General features: G+C 46.1%; 1 protein-coding gene across 1 annotated transcript; it reads right to left on the bottom strand.

Annotated features, from left to right (window-relative positions):
• Nucleotides 1–1,478: 1,478 nt before the first annotated feature.
• SENP2 (SUMO specific peptidase 2) lies at nt 1,479–16,316 on the bottom strand (the record flags this gene model as incomplete). The annotated part of the gene is made up of 17 exons (XM_080350128.1): nt 1,479–2,395; nt 2,845–2,940; nt 3,586–3,670; nt 4,032–4,111; nt 4,239–4,442; nt 4,827–4,958; nt 5,454–5,741; nt 6,327–6,390; nt 7,512–7,569; nt 8,115–8,251; nt 9,563–9,666; nt 10,491–10,635; nt 10,851–10,929; nt 11,428–11,500; nt 12,310–12,440; nt 12,535–12,590; nt 16,243–16,316. The coding sequence occupies 17 exons, from the start codon at nt 16,314–16,316 to the stop codon at nt 2,333–2,335; spliced, it is 1,869 nt and encodes a 622-aa protein (XP_080206254.1). The 3' UTR covers nt 1,479–2,332.
• Between the last annotated feature and the right edge of the window lie 646 nt (nt 16,317–16,962).

Here is a 16,962-nt window from a genome sequence, read left to right as displayed (position 1 = left end):
AGTGATTTCTTCAGGGCTTTGAGAAGAGCAGTGCCTGTATGAGCCAACAGAAGGGATACTGGCTCCAAAACCAGAGGGATTTCTCTTTCATACACCCTTTCCTGTTGGCTTCAGAGTCCAAAACTGGGGTTCGCATCCATCTGTCTGTCCGTCCCCCCTCTAACATCCCTTGGAAAGGAAGGGAATTTGGGGGAAGAAAATCCCTTTTGCAGGGAGAGGAGGAGGAAACTGGGGGGGGTGGGGAAAAACAACCCAACAGATTTATGAGTGAAACGTTTTGAAAATGAAAACCCGAGCACAGCAACCCCACGCGACACACACAAACTACCTCAGGTTTTCGTACCTCAGCACCTTGTGCTTGTGTTTCCCTTTTAGATATTTTTTGTATGCCTTGTAAAACTCATAGTTGGAGCAATTTTTTTATTTTTTTAATAAAAAAACCAAAACGAAATAAAAGAAAACGAGTCGGAAACAAAACAAGGATCTTGACCAAGTGAGCTGCGATGGGGGAGAAGGAGAAGGAGAGCATCCCCGCGTCCCGGAGCGCTGCCGTAGTCTCCTCCTGCTATAGCTGAGAGCCAGTGGCCATTCCTGCCGAGAAAGCTTGAGAAATGATTAAAAAGGAAATAAAAATTGTAAAATAAAAATAAATGTTAAAAAAAAAAGGTAGAAGGGTTAAAAGCAAGGAGGCAAGCGGGTCCTGTGTCGGGGTGAGGTGCCGGTGCTGGACCTGGGGGCTGTGACACTGATTTATTTAAGTGTGATGAACCCACCTGATGGCAACAAAAAGAAAGGGATAAAAGATAAATATATCCAGCTAACAAGAGCCTGAGCTTGCGATCTGTTGCTTTCTTTGAGTGTCTCGTGTTGGTGATGGTGCCCCCTCTGCCGCCCTCCGCTGGGGAAAAGGGGGTGCATGGGGAGGGCATTTTTTGGGGGGGGGGGTGAAACCAGAGGGTTGCAGCTCATCGCTGTTAGTTGGCAAAGCCAAAACAATGCCGTGCTAATTAACAGCTCACTAATTATGCTGGGAAGCTTGGGTGTCCCTGTCCACCCTCACAGCTGCTCCTCCAAAAAGCTCCTGCCCCCCAGGAGGGTCCCAGCTCCTGTCCCCCCAGGACAACACCCCCCTGGGGATGGGACCAAAGTGGGCTGGGTTACCACTTGGGTGACGTGGTGAGAGGGGAAGGGGGAACCTGCTGGGGACCCCAGCGCTGGGGGGACACGGGGAGAGGTGACCCTGGGGAGGGCAGGTTCTAGTGTCTCCCCATAACACCCTATCATGCCCCAGCACAAGCAACAGCAAGAAGAGCATCAGGTTTGGTGTTTGCTGTCCCCAAACTGTCCCCGACAAGGAGCGGCTGCTCCTGGCATGGCCATGGGGCTCCCAGCCCTGAAAGGTGGGGCTGAGCCCCCCACGTCCCTCTTATGAGTAACAACCCCGTCACAGGGTGGGTGACACCGCATGGTGAGTGTCCCCCGACCCGGGGCAGCAACTGGGGGATGTGACATTACTCACACCCTCCGTTCCCGTTACTCACATCCTACACTCCCATTACTCACCCCACACCTTCCCATTACACTCCAGGTCCTGCCCGAGGTCTTGTAAGCAACCTAAAAATAATCACACCCACACAACAAGCTTTTTTTTTTCCAATTTATAAAAAAATCACTCTGGTTCTTACCAAGTAGAGTTTCATTCCAGTAAGGCTCTTTAAATAACAATACATACTTACTTTAATAAAAAGAAATAAATACTTCTCTTTTCACATTAGATAACTCCCTGGAGACAGACAAAAAAACCAAAAAACCCAACCAAAGGGGGGCTTCACTATGGATTTGTTCCAAAAGACGGCGAACTCATTCTTTCCATGCTCAGCACAAATCCAGTTTTAGGAATCAAGTAGATCGCAGATGTTCCAGAAACCGAAGAAAACTCTCTTTGAGGAAGCAGCAGCCAAGCACGTCCTTAGGAAGGTAAATCCAGTCGCCACGGCTGAGAATCCAACTTGTCCGTAAGGCGGCTGCGAGGTACGAGCGTCCGTCTCAACAACGAGGGGTTCACAGTATTTGTTCTCCAGCGATCGCTCGGCGAGGTCGCCATAATCGTTGTGCTTCGCACTCGAGGTGCGTTGGTTAAATCACAAAGAGAGTCACCGTCTCCAAAATTGGGGGAAAAAAACCCAACACCAATCCTTAACCGCTACGTCGTAACCGAAAGAGGAAAAGTTGTGCGCCCGCTGCTGCCTTTTCAAATAAAGTATTAGAAAAATAACTAAAATAAGAGTTAGTCACCCGCGGGTATCACAGTGTTACTCTAGTAGTGCATGTCTCACAGCAGCTGCTGGTGGATTATTTCCCACACCATCTTCTTGCGGAAATAAGGCATGTTATTCTGAAAAGAGAGAAATTAAACACAAAGTTGAGGCAGAAAATACGTGTAAACACCCAGTTCTTTAATATGAAGCTCCCTTTAAAAACTGGCCATGTTTGCCCCTACGGTATGAAACCCACATGGCTCCTAAGAGGGTGGCACAGGAACAAACCCAGATTTATTTCACTATACAACAGCTTGCAAGCACTATAGTAAAATAGCACCATGCTGGAAAATAACCGGTGACTTAATGGGTCAAAGGCTGAGCCCTGTTTCTCAAAAGAATCCCAAATCTGGATATCGCAAACCCAGCAGTTGCGATATCTTGCCCATTATCTCATGGATATCAGACCTAAGGCTGGAGCTCCAGCCCCAACAACCGGGCACCAAAACGGGCCAGAGGTACAAAACCTCAACCCCTGAGCTACCGGGTAACTTGCTCAGCTCTTGGTTTTGAACCTTTTGCTCACCTGTGTGAAAGTTATGGGTTTGTCTCTGGAGATGTAATCGGCGTATTTGCAGGTAAAAACGCCGCAGTCGCTTCCATTGGTTTGCTGAGGAATTTCCTAAGGGAGGGAAAGAAGATGGAGAATTTTCCTCTGTCGTAAAAACGATTTGGATGTAGCGCGCCCTACCCAGACCAAAAAGACACCCATGAACCTACTTGCAGAATCCAGCTCTTGTGCACAGGAATAAATCCAATTAACACTCATCAATCCTCCCCTCTGCTGCCTTTCCCTGCATGTTACCATCCGAATTCTTGGCACCCTGCAAGGTGTCTTGAGGCTTGCACAGCATCGTGTTTCTTAAATCAAGTCTTTAAATGCTGGTTTTTATTATTAATGTGTTGACAAACATCAGCTTTGTCACAGGTCAGGATTTGTGCCCCAAGCCATGATCCCAAATCCAAACCTGATTTTTTGGCTGACAACAGCTAAAGAGATTCTCAAAATTGATTTGGGAAACGAGGGCAAAGGCAGATTCACCTTAACGTGACAGACTCATTAAAATATTCAGCCAGCATGGAAAAGCATGGCTTAAAGACTTAATCCCAGCCTCGCTTCCCTGTCCACTTGCAGCCTGAGGTGATAGCGTAAGAACATGAGACCCTTGCGGATATTCCCTGAAGACTTGGACTTATTAGAAAGCGTCAAGATGTTTGAGACAAGGAGTTATAGTTCCCATTTAAAATCCAAGCGGTGCTCACGTACATGCGGCTCCATGTTGTGAAGAGTCCACTCCGAAACGTCCAGCTCCTCATTTCTTTTTTCCCGGCTTTCTTCTTGCAGGTAACGGCTGCGGTTAAAACAAAACACCAAATCACTCTGTGATTTCGGGCTGATAACAAGGGGCTGCTGAGGGGCGCCAGGAAGATGAACGCAGGATAGGGAAGTGCCAGAGGATCCTGATTGAAGGAGGAAAACAGCCAAATCTTTACATTTACAATCAGAGTGAGAAGCTGCGAGCTAATGGTCGCTGCTCAGGAATGAGACCAAGAATTCCAACAAGTCCAAAAATCACAGCAGAGGATGAACAGGAAAACCAAGCGAAGAACCACAATTCTCTAACTCTACTTTGTGCCTGAATCCCATGTACGAAACGCAAAAAACCTCCTCAGCATTCAGGCCAGAAAAGCACTGACGGAGCAGTTACTTACAACAAAGTGTCACAAATCTTGCTCCCTTTTTGTGCCATGGAGTCAAAGTATTTGATGGTCTTCTTTCTGACGTCGATGACCTGTACAATTAAAAGGCGACCATTAGACAAAACATGATCTTGTGCTGCACGCGCACAAGATCTAAATGACTCTTCTTGCTAATTTCTTCTCCCCGTCCAGTTCTAGAAGTTCTAAAACTTCACTCACCGCCAGAGCCCAGTGGACTCTCAAGTGAATGGGCACCAAGATGATGTCCTGCTTGAAGAGATCCACCCCTCTGGTCCATCTTCTCACGGCTTTGTAGCCCTCCGAAATGAGTTTAGGATAAAAGAAAGTACTAAAAGCATGGACCGATGGATAGCCTTCCTTCTTGTTTCTTTCCACCAGAAGACTCATGTAGAAATTAATGATCTGTACCACAAAGAGGAAACGTGAGATGTGAAATAAGACGCTGGCTTAGCAAATAAACACAGCGACACGTGTTTGCTGGTCGCCCTTAAATAGGCAGCTGAGAGAACTCCAGCCTCAGCTGCCGGCTTTTCTTCTGACAATTTTGCGCTTGGTTATTTCTGGAGTTTGATAAAACCACCTGCCAGCCACTCCAATAACCTCAACCACGTAGCATAATACAGGAAATAAAAGAACTTCCAGGAAGATTAGACCCTAAAATAAGAACCACACAGCTATTTCTAGGCTCTGCAGTGACGGTCAAATAACTTTGAAATGACTTCTGTAAACAGTGAAAGGGTATTTTAAAATAAATGCTGAATATCAGCGTGCTCCAGCTTGTTTTACCTCGTCGTTGAGCCAGCGGAGGTTCTGCAGCGTGTGGATGTCCTCCCGCGTAACCCTGAGTTTGAAGGCACTGCTCATGATCTCCTCCGGGTCACCGTCACGAAATGCGGCGACGATCTCTCTCTCCATGGCCTAAACCGAATGATTAAAGGGGAAAGGACTCGTGAAACTGAGTCCCGAGCGTGTCAATCTCAGCCTTCAGCTCAAATGAGGGTGTTTCTATCTAAGTCTGCTTAAGGAATGCAAATAAACCACCAGGCCTGTTAGTATAAAACAATCTGATCTGCTTTTGAGATTTTACGACCATGGTGAAGAGGTACGGCCAACATAACTGTACAGACCAGGTCAGCACGGCTCTGGGAGACTTAAACCTGGACTAATTTTAGGCCTGGTCGCAGAAGTCCCACAAACAGTGAGGTCAGTACAACTGAAGGAGTGCATGGAGCATATTATTAAAACCTTAAAACCAGCTTTATTGCTGCAAAGTCACAGCTGCAGGGACTCACTAACAGCTTAAACACAAGTTCTTAAGATTTCCAAAAGCCTTAAAAGCACCTCTAATCAATGGAATTCCTTGCAGCTGCTTCACAGTCTCTGTTTTGTCTAACAGACTGTCAGCTGCGTTACCTCTGTGAGCGGAGAAAGGCGTTCGGCTGGTTTCTCCAATTTTGGGAACTGCTTTTCTTCTAATTTCGGGAATTTCTTTTCTTCCAATCTCGAGAATTTCTTTTCTTCTAAGTTGGTGAATTTCTTTTCTCCTGAGTTTGGGAATTTGATTTCTTCTAATTTGGGGAATTTCTTTTCCTCCACGTTCAGGAATTTCTTTTCTTCCACATCAAGGGGAGGTGATTTTCTGGACAGAACAGGCGCCAGGCGTAACAACAGCTCTTCCGAGGTTTCAGCTCCACACTGTCTCTGTCAGACACAAGGACATTATATTTACACCCACTTGTTTGCTAGAGGACAGTGCAGAAAATCTTGCTCATGTATAGAGCTGGGTTTTTGTACAGATATCCAAACAAACTCCAAAATCACTTTATACTGATGGTTGCATTCCAGCCCCGGCAAAGCCTCTAAAAGTTGAGATTGGGATTAATATTTCTGATTTCCATTATTAAAACGTTATTTTTGATCTAAGCCGTGACCAGAGATGAAAGCCAAAGGGATGTTCTTCTCACCTCACAAACCAAGAGAAGACTAATGATACCACAGTCCAGCTTTGCAGCTCAGCTAAGTTTGTGAATTAAAGATTTTTAAGCTATACGCAACACATTAAAGGGGAAAAATAAAAATAGTAGAGTGTAGCATCCAGAAATAAAATGAGTAACAGCAGGAAACCCTTTGTGATAATGCTACTCATCAAAGAGTGCTCTTGCTTTACCTGGGAAAAACAACTGGGACAAATACATCACTTACGCAATAAGTGAAGAGTGCAAAAATTTCTGATCTCGAGCTGCTATATTTTCCTAAAAAGTGAACTAATGAATTGCACAAGCTTACCCCTGCAGTGGCTTGTTTCCCTGGCCTTGCCTGTTCACAGGAGTTTTCTGCTGGTGTGCAGTACCTGCGAGGAGAGAGAGAGAGAGAGGAAAAGAGGGAGAGAGGAGTGAGCTGCACATCCACACTGCCCCATGTCATCAAGAATCCACCTTCTGGACCAAAAAATGCTTGTTCAAGGCCAGTTCTGACTAGAGTCTCAGCTGCATACATGTGCAAGACTCCTTTGATTCCTTGTTATTAAAAATGAGGCAGCTACAGGATTTTTCCTTGTCTTTTATCCCCCTTTGGAGAGGATTATCATTAAAACCACGTAGACTCTGAAGAGCAAACAGGTACACAGACATGAAAGTTGTCCCTATCTATGTCCCTTCCTCAAAATGAAGAATCTGCGTTGTCAAATATCCCGTTTTTCAGGAGGGAGACCTACACCACTCTCAAGTTATCCTACACTCATTGTGCTTTACAGGCTTTCAGGCTTTCGTGGTGTAAGAGCAGATACAACAAGCCTTGTTGAATGACTTCAGTTGGGAGCTAAATCTGCAAAAAAAAAAGGCAAGGAAATGTTATTTTTCCTTGCACCCATCATATTCTATCAGTTATTTCCTCCTCTCCCTTCAAGCATAGGGGAAGCAGTGACTATTTAAGCGCAGGAAGAGTGCTGCACAGCTAAATATCATAGAATCACAAAATCATAGGGGTTGAAGGGACCTTCAAAGCTCATCCAATCCCATGAGCAGGGACACCTTTAGCAGCTCAGGTTGCTCAGAGCCCCGTCCAGCGCTCATGTTTCAAGAAAGAAGGGAAAGAATTTGCTAAAAAGCAGGACTGACATCACAACCACATCTCAGCTCCCATCTGAGCTTCTTCCTCTCTCATTTCAGGGAAGAAAGATGTGTGCACCAAACTGCTGTACAAAATCCCTCCCTGGAGCTGCACTTACTGTACCCAAAACCCCCAAATCATTGATGGATTGGCAGAAGGACACTCACAAGCAAAAACAGACTCTGCAAATCTAAGGACAACTTGGTAGAGCCACCACTCTCATCCTCACCACCTTTGTTGCCCCAGCAAACACCACAGCACTGAGATGATAAATATGGTTTGTCTTCTTCTGGATGCTACCGGAGGCTGAGACACAAGCGACGAGACAAAAGAAATGAGAACCACGATTTAAAAAGACTCTACCTGATCATATCGCCTCTCTGAGGCCACGGGGGGTCGTGAACTTCCGCATACTTGATACCTACGTGGAGAAAACAAGAAGTCAACTTTCAATTGCCATCAGATGTATGTAGTTCTAGGAGTCTGGGTGATAAATACAAAAATGTTCTAATGACGGTACGGTTAGGAAGTTGGAACTCTGAATATCACGTGCCAGTGTATGAGAGTTGAGCAGGGCATTTATTAAGTTTTAAATCCCAAACAAGTGATTTTTGCCAAGCCAGATGCTCAGAGGAACAGCTTGCCATTTTCCACCACAAAATAAGCTTTCCCTACCTGCTCAGAAATAATTTCAAAACCTGTATCATTGCCTAATACAGTCACAGATGGGTAAAAAGAAGTATTAATGAAAAATTATTCACAAGACTTTTTTTCCCCTTTCTTTCCAAAGACAGCTCATTTCATTCTAAAAGCTGACATAAGCTGTCCTAGCACAAACACGCTGCCTGATTCAGATTTCCTTAGAAGTGGACACAGATTAATGATACGGTAGTGCTGACAAATCTTTTCAGCACAATCTATACCTTCGAGACGTAAGGAAATGTCCCGTTCTGATTTGAAGCCTACCTGCAAAGCGGAGCACAGCCGAATCACGGGGACAGTCACCGGCCTTTAGTGTCACACGGGGATAGAAATCCCCTCCGTATTTTTGCTCTTCCAGGTGACTCACGGTCGTCGCTGGTTCCTTGGGGCAGGCTTGGACGCTGGCGCAGCAAAAAACAACAAAGAATCGCAATTTTGACGTGCGTGGAATTTGTTATCAGTGCGTACACATTAATAGAAAGGAGATGGTTTATTCCTACACCATGCGTTACATTCTATATTGGGAGACATAGTTAAAGCAACAGAAATAAGTAAAATTAGGCTGTTTAATCCCCTGACAGAAACATCTCATCCGGTTTCACAACAAAACGCAAAGGGAATTTCAACTATTACTTTCAACTTGGGCGTACTGAAAATACAGAAATCAGATTTTCTGTCTCTTTGGGATTTCAAAAGAGACTAATCAATCAAGAAATTGGAATCCTTTACCTTTTCACCAGCAAATCAGTGGCTTTTTTGGTATTTCTTTAAAAGGTATTCTTTGCACATCCTACAAATATCTGGATTAATCCGAGGAGACCACTTTGTATAACAGGACAGGTCAGCATTCATTACAACCGTCCCTGAGAAATTCTTTTCCATCTATTTACTCATTATGCTGACACTGAGAATGCAATGTCCACAATATACATATTTCTGGGACATTTTCCTTCAGATCTGCTCTTCTCTGACCTCAGGGACTGCAAGCTCATCAGTGCTGAACCACCAAGAGGAGACTGGGATTTTTCTAAGGCTTGGAAACGGAACCTAACACAGAATTTAAAGGAAACTGCAAGAAAACATGGCATTTTCTACCTTCTTACCGCGTAGAAAGGCATGCTGGAACTTCAGCACCACCGTGGCATCGGTATTTTACAATAATTAGGCCCTTTTGAAGCACAATTATTTCACTAAGCTGACAGCTTCTATGATTTTCCTATTTTTCACTTGTCGTTTACTTTGTGCAATCTCTTGACACGGTTCTAAGACGTCAAAAATACTCAGCACTGGCAATGTGTAAATCAGAATTACACACAAGTTCCTCCCTGCAGGTTCCTTTAGGAACTGGAATTCTACACACAAGCAGGATTTTGTCACCTTAGTATACTGCAAAGAGAAAACTTCCTAGAATTTGTGCAAGAAGGACTGGGGAAGGTGGGAATAACCAGTGCTGTGGGTTTTTATACTACAAGTTACACTGCCAGCACTACAAATAGATACTGTTCTTAATACAGAGACAAGACAGAGAAACACATCCACAGCAAAGGAATTTCACCCTTAGAATATTCAGAGAATACTCAGGCTTCATTGCAGGGAGCTGCAGGGGGGTGTCAGCCCTCTGGCACACTGAGAGTAGGAAAGATTCATTCCCCTCCACTACAGCGGCTACAATATTACCACCAAAAGTGAATGGTTATTTTTCCTCTACTTACTTGCGGAAGCTTGTTGGCTGTGGATTAGGGCAGCTTCTAGGATATTTTTCCTTTACCAGCTCCAAGAGCTGCTTATATTTCTTCTTTTCTTCTTGCTGAACGCCCTAGCAGAACATAAACAAAACAAACAGATGAGAACCACTGCATGTGAAGGAAATGTTTGTAATCTGGATATACTGCAGACTGCACAGGCCATTCCCGAAATACCGGCACGTTATTGACGTTTACTTCAATGTTAGCCCTGCTCTAGGAACTTGTGTCCCACTATAAAACTCAAAATTCCTTCTGCAACTGTTTCCTTAAACAAGGGTCTCTTCAGCTGTCTGCACCTCTTGCATAATAATTCAGGATAACATACACATTTCTGTCAATATATGTAACAACTGGGTGCTGTGAGTCCATAGAGTAATTTAATCATTCTCCACAGCTTTCTATAGGACTTTGGTTAAGTTCTTCTCCTGCATAAACTAGTTTTATCAGAAATTTTCCAATAATTGCTTAAGATATTGGAAGGAAAGGGCAGGGAAAGACCTCTCAGATAGTGCTGTAAGGATTATCAGCAACAGCGTGGGTTTTTTGCCTATGGTATCCTTTTAAAGTTGCTGTGTAAAGATCACCGCTGACCTAGGTTAAGGATAAAATAGTGAAATGACTTTCCAACAAATAGACAGTTACAAAGCAGAACAGCTCCACTCAGAAGCGGAACCGTTTGGAGGATCCTCCCCCAGTGCATCACTTCCATGAAAATGCTTTAAAATTCAATCTTTGGGCAACAAAGCATTGCTCTGTTCTGAGACTGGATGTACGTACAGGCAAATAAAACGCTATACGCTGATTTCACAGGAGCATTCCTTTAACTTCATTAACAACAACCCACCGTGCTGTTAAGAAAAGCTTTGTTATAACCAAAAAGTTGTTTCTTCCTCACCTCCTCAGCCGTGCAGAAGGGCCTCCCCATTTTGTTGGCCTCTGAAGAGGTGGATTCCGGCCCGGCATGCTCCTTAATGGGCGGCCGCAGAGTGAGGATGCTGTCTGGAGCAGGTTTGATGCAGTGTTTGCCATTCCTGCTCGCGCTAAAAACATCAACGGCAAAAGAAATAGGATCAAGAGAAGGCTCAAAAGTGCAGCTGGAGATGTTCCTTGGTACAGCAGCCTAGAAAACTTTGGAAAAATATTGCTACGTGGACACAGATAGAAATATTAGGCAGCACAAAGGAATTTCAAGAACAAAAGTGAAAGACAGTAAACCTTGGACAGAAGTAGTCAAAGAAAACAGAAGGATTTTTACCTCAGACATGGAATTGTCCTGTGATAAAAGGATAGTGTCTCCTTATTCAAGCAAGTATTGGTTGCACAAGGCATGTTATCTACAAGAGAAGAGCACAAACCATCAGGAACTGTACAAGGAAGCTGAAGAGCTTTATGAGTTTACAGTAAAGAGTTTCACTCAACATAAATTATTTTGCCATTTAGCATTTTCATAAATTTTCATTTTCTCTCTTACAGCATAATATTACTTGTGTAATATATTACTTCAGGATATATAACATTAACTATCGCCAGCCTAAACCTGAAACAAAAGAGGCTTATCAGGATCTACTGCCTAAAATTAGTGTTTGAAACAATTTACTTCTGGCAAGCTAAGGGGGGATGTATCAGAACTGAGATGACAAGAGACACATCTGGCCCCAATCCAGAAGGAATGTGAGGATGCAGGGAAGAAAATGAGCTCACACTTGAGTATTCTGAGATGCTACTGAGATATTGTGCCTGCAATAATCTGTACGTAAGCCTAGGGGTAAAATTAAACAGTACTCAAAGCACGGCAAAAAAGAAACGAGTTCATAACTTGACGTCAGCCTTACCAATTTCTATCATTTCTACGTGTAGCGCAGAATCTGTTGGTCTTTCAAGTGAAGAATCAGAAGTAGACCAAGTCTTAAATAAAAACAGAAAAAAGTACCAATATGAGTGTAACCTGAATGTGAATCCAAGCACACAAGCTTTATTTAGTCAGCTTTGTTATGACTCAGGGGCCACGATTTGTTATTTTAGGTTGCAGCAGAATGTGAACCTTTTACAGGACAAATACACCTTCATTTTTTAATAAAGGCTTTCAGATGTGCAATGATTAAAAGGTTATCACTTAGTTCTCCTCAGTCAGCTCCTAAAAATTCCAAGGTTTTACAGTTTAGACCTTGGAAAAATATGTTTTGTGCAAATAAAGAGTTAATGACTCTCTCAGGAATTCATAATTAGAGCATGACAGTTTCTTATTCCTCTGATCCTGTGGGGCAGTAAGAAAGATATGACACCTTTGAACCAAACTAAGGAGTGGAGCAGTTCATGACTCATTTTTCCAGAGCCAAAGTCCTACAGGAATCCTCTCCTGGCCTGGCAGATGACAAACCTAGCAGAAAGAGGTTCATCCAGAGGAAGCATGCAGCTTTTCTTGTAAAATAATGTATTTTGACTCCTTAGCTACAAGCTTGAGAAAAAAAGTAATGGTTTCCACACACACTTAAAGTATCAACTTGAACAATTGTCAAGTATCCGGTTGACAACAAACATTTTGCTCCTTCCTCAGCTGCAAGTGCCAGAGAAGAACATGTGAACTTAAGCACAACAAACTAGGAGCTGCCCATGAGAAATGGAGAAGAACCGCCCCAAATTCGAGATGCATTAGGGAGAGCTGCTGCCTTTTTCACCTGGCAGAGATTCTACCTAATTTCCAACTCCTCACTGACCTCTCCTGCAGGCTCTCTCGGAGCAGCATGGCTGACCGAAGCCTTCCGGTGCTTACGCTTCGCCTTGTTTGGCAAATTCACCACACCAGAAACACCTTCGACTTTCTCTTTACGCTCCGAGAAGCCGTAATCTAAAAAAACCAAAACAAACCAAAGACAGGCCATATGAGAACATGATTGAAAAGGGGATTAGGATTTCTATTTGCATACTGCAACGTGCAATACCTGGTTTACGATTTTTGCGTTCAGTCTGGTCAGGATCTTCCAGAAGTGGCGAAACGCTGGGGAAAAAAAACACAGATGAGTGTTTCACAACCACAGGTCAGCTTCTAACAGCCCAACTTCCCTTCACGGGGCCCAAAGTTGTTTTTTTTCTCCTTCTTTTCATGCTTCCTAATGTTTTACATTTGTTCCTATCACCTAATAAATCGCCTAAGTCAATACGTAAAGCTTTCCTCAAGAAGCCTACCAGCGATTACTAAACCATCCAAGTCCGTAAGTCACGACGCCAAGTTGCAATAAGTCTAAGTAGGACAGGAAATAAAAGGTGGGAGAGCAACCCATGCGTACACCTACTTAAATAACTGACAGCTAAATCAGTGCTCGTGAACTCGTTCTTGAAATACCTCTTAGCTGCACCCTTTCTTACGAAGCAGAACTTCAAGGTTTATATCAGTCGATAACACTGATAAAATCTAGTAAAAATTTTTACTTTGGAACAAAGCGCAAAGGTTGTTCCTAGATTTTTTTGTTTCTATTTGCTTCCAAAAGAAAGACGGCAGGGATTATTTGAAGAATTCTTTGGTCTTCCTTATGCAAAATAATTTCTTTCAAACTGTTACGTTGGTATCATCACTTCTGGACTATCTTCTGTCTCTATCAGGAGCACAAAAGTAACCGATACCCTGAATGCCACCTTTCATACAATATAAAGCATCTTTGCTATTACTGTGCTATTAAAGTCAGGCAGTAAATATTGGGAGTAGGTGTTAAACACCTGTAAAAATGCATTCTTAGTCAGTGTATTTGACTTTTCAGAAGGTAAAACTGAAGAAGACTAAATATTTGTATCCTCCGGCTCAATTTTTAGCAAGAGTGAACTAATTCTGAGCTGCTCTTCAGTGCAAACTTTCCAGCATCGGGGAAAAAGCTCAATTCAGCCTACCCAAGGCTACCATCGGAGATAAGCAGAGCTTAAATCCCTGACTGTGGCCACAATCACTGTTTTTGAACAGAAGTGCCTCTTTCTCCAGCTTTAGCGGAGCACCCAACACCTGCGAGTGTTGCTTTGTGCTTTTCGACTTTACCAACCGCTTGGAGGTTTGGAATTGGTTTGATCGCAAGAAAAGATTAATTATCTCTTGGTAATGCAGAAAGAAATGGGGAAATCTTTGATGTAGGAACATGGATGGGGAAAAAGTAAGGAAGAAACAAATCTGGGCTTAGCTATTGCTGTCTCTGCTTGGAATACACAACCCTGTGAGAAGATTAAACTGTGTCATTGCAACTGGGGCTTTGCCAAGGGCCTGGGGGAAAGAGGTAATTCATTCACAAAGTGTTTGTTGAGTAATATTTGAAACACCCTCAAAAAATGGGCCAGAAAATTAAAGCGATTTGGAACCGCTCGCCATGCAAAGGTGTGTTCATGGCCTTCTCCAAGCTCTAGAGAAGACAGCACCTATTTATGCTCAGCGTTTTCCTCGCCTTCTTAGCAACCACAGGGAAAAAATTAAGGTATCAGGAAAACTCAGTAATTCTGCACATACCCACATAGGCTCAGGCCCTGTTCTTTTCAAAAACTCCTCCCCCACCAGTGTCAAGGACAGTTCATTGAGACTTATCATGTAAATTTGTAAAAAAAAAATTTAAGTTTTCACAGGTTAACCCCCCTCCCAAACTCACACACTGTGCTTCAGTGGTGCAGTACCAGCATAGCTAACGCTTATCTGCTTTCCCCACCAGTTTCACCACCCACGCCCAGAATTTTTCATCTTTCTACCAGGGGAAAACCTCAAGCAGCAGAAATACCAACCACCTTGTGGTTCAGATTTCCTTGAAGAGACTCACGCGGGGCACCTGGGAACACCTGTTCCATTTTACAGCCCATCTCAGCGAGTGCAGTTTGAAAGCTTATTTTCAGCAGGACAGCTTCTGAAGCCACCTAATGCTGTTTCACTTGAGTTTCATCCTAATTACTTCGCCTGCTGTTCCCAGTGATCTCTTAGCACAACTGGGTCTCCCGGTCAGACCATGACAGCCCAGCTCGCAGCAAAGGCACGTTACTCGGTTTAGGATTGTGCTCCGCACAGCAGCCGTTAACAACTACGTGTGCAACAAGTGGCTCTTTCCACTACACATTCACGTTTCCCATTCACTTGGGAACATGAGACACTAAGTGGAGCCTCTTGGAGCAACCACACTCCCCAAACATGATACATAACACATACATTCACAGAATCCCAGAATGTCAGGGGCTGGAAGGGCCCTGGAAAGCTCATCCAGTGCAATCCCCCCATGGAGCAGGAACACCCAGATGAGGTTACACAGGAAGGTGTCCAGGCGGGTTGGAATGTCTGCAGAGAAGGAGACTCCACAACCTCCCTGGGCAGCCTGGGCCAGGCTCTGACACCCTCACCATGAAGAAGTTCATTCTCCTTTTTCAGTGGAACCTCCTGTGTTCCAGTTTGCACCCATTGCCCCTTGTCCTGTCACTGGTTGTCACCCAGAAGAGCCTGGCTCCATCCTCCTGACACTCCCCCTTTCCATATTGATCCCCAGGAATGAGTCACCCCTCAGCCTCCCGTCTTTTCAAAGCCCCGCTGTGCAGATGGAAAGAGAACGAGGTGAGAGTGGCTTTGCCAAGGGACTTATGGGGAACACCTGGAACCCGCCGCGATCTCACGGCACCACACGTGAACCAGTGTGACCGCGGGCACAGGGTGACCCGCCACGGACGGTCCCCCAGGCCGGCAGGGTGGGGAAGGCACGGGGGGCCCATTACACCGCCCTAGGGGTGATCTGGGCCACGGAGCGAGGGGCGCCCCGGGGCACGGCACCAGAGCGACAACCGCCGCTCCCACCTCAACCCCTCAGGCCGGGCAGCGGCGGTTGAGGCGCCGCGCGGGCTGCGCTCCCGCCGAGCAGGCCCCGGGGGTCCCTCAGGCCCCACCCCGGGGGAGCTGGTGGCGGGGCGAGTCCCTCGGGCGGCCGTGAGGCGGCGGGGGCGGCTCGCTGACCTGGGGAGCGGCCTCTTGCGCGGCGGCGGGCCCGGGGGCGGCGCGGGGCGGCGGGCGGCAGCAAGGAGAGCGCCGAGGGCCCCCAGCAGCCATTGGTACATAGGCCCCGGCGGGCCGCGGCGGAAGTGGCGCCCGTCGCGTGCGACGCCCGCCCCGCCCCGCGGGCAGAACCGCCCTTCCATTGGCTCCTGTCGCTGTCAGTTCGGGGACTGACGCACCGCCCCCCTATGGAGCGCTGGGGGGGGGTCAGTGCGCATGCGCGTTACAGCTTTTCCGTTACCTGAGGGAGCGTTTGTGGTTCCGCCCACCCTCGTCCTGCCCGGCCTCCCGGGCCCGCCCCCTGTGTCCTACTGCGGCTGCGCACGAAGCTTTTGCTTCAGTGATCCCCGAGCGGGGCTGACGTGCGCAGGGTGGCGGGTGCTCGGGCTGGGTGGCCGATGGGACCCCCTTGAGAGCTCCCCGAGTGCCCCCGGGAGCCTCTCTGAGAGGCCCCGGGAGCCGCTGAGCCCTCCCCGCCTGCTCCCCGCTAAGCGTTCAGCCCCGCTAAGTGTTCAGCCCCGCTGAGCGGGCTGGAGAAGCGTTTCCCCTTCCCGAAGTGCAATAGCCGGCGGGAGCTGCCGGCGACTCGGGGTCCTGGTCGCCCCTTCCTGCCTCCCGCCCCCTCCGGGGCTGAAGGGGATGCGAACCCCGGGCTTACCAAGCCCGTCCCCGCTTAAGAGCCCGAGACTTTCCGCTCTTTCTCTTGGCCGCGCCCGCAGCCGCCTGCGCCATGGCTCAGGTGCGACTGCCCTGAGCGTTCTGTTTGCCGTGGTGACCGCCCGGCTTTGGAACCCCCAGACCGGACGCCGGGGCGAACGTTCCACTCGGGCTGGCTCCGGGGGAGCCGCCTGCATGGTCAATTCGGCGCCTTAACACCGCGTTTCCCCATCGTTTAGCAGCAGCGGAAGCTGCAGCGGCATCCTGGGGACATTTTTTTCCCCGTGAGGAGTGAAAATTATTAAGCCAAAAAAAGCTACAAAGTTGAATTAAAGCGCTCGGGGCAGCCCTTGTCGCGGGAGGTTGAAACGAAGAAATAAACTTAATAGCAAAGTCAAATACGTTAAGTGTCGTTCTTTATTTTATCAGCGCTGGGGATCACCCTCCATAAGACTGGATGCTCTTTCGTTGCTTATATTCACACAATTATTACATATTCATTACAATTTTTGACGTGCAACACATCCATACTAAGAAATAATTTATGATGTTAGTTATAATTTAGTTTCTTACTTACAACACGTCTATTAATTATTCGTTAAATATAAACCAAGCACTCTAGACAATGTGTCACTTAACCTTCTGTCTCCTTCTTGTGCAGAAGGATCTAAAACTTGAAACATATCCTCTCGTTTTGCAGGTGGTCAGAAAGCATTTATGT

The sequence above is a fragment of the Nesoenas mayeri genome (genome assembly GCF_963082525.1).
Source record: "Nesoenas mayeri genome assembly, chromosome: 9".
NCBI classification, from domain to species: Eukaryota; Metazoa; Chordata; class Aves; order Columbiformes; family Columbidae; genus Nesoenas; species Nesoenas mayeri.
This window is presented reverse-complemented; position numbering and strand designations above follow the sequence as displayed.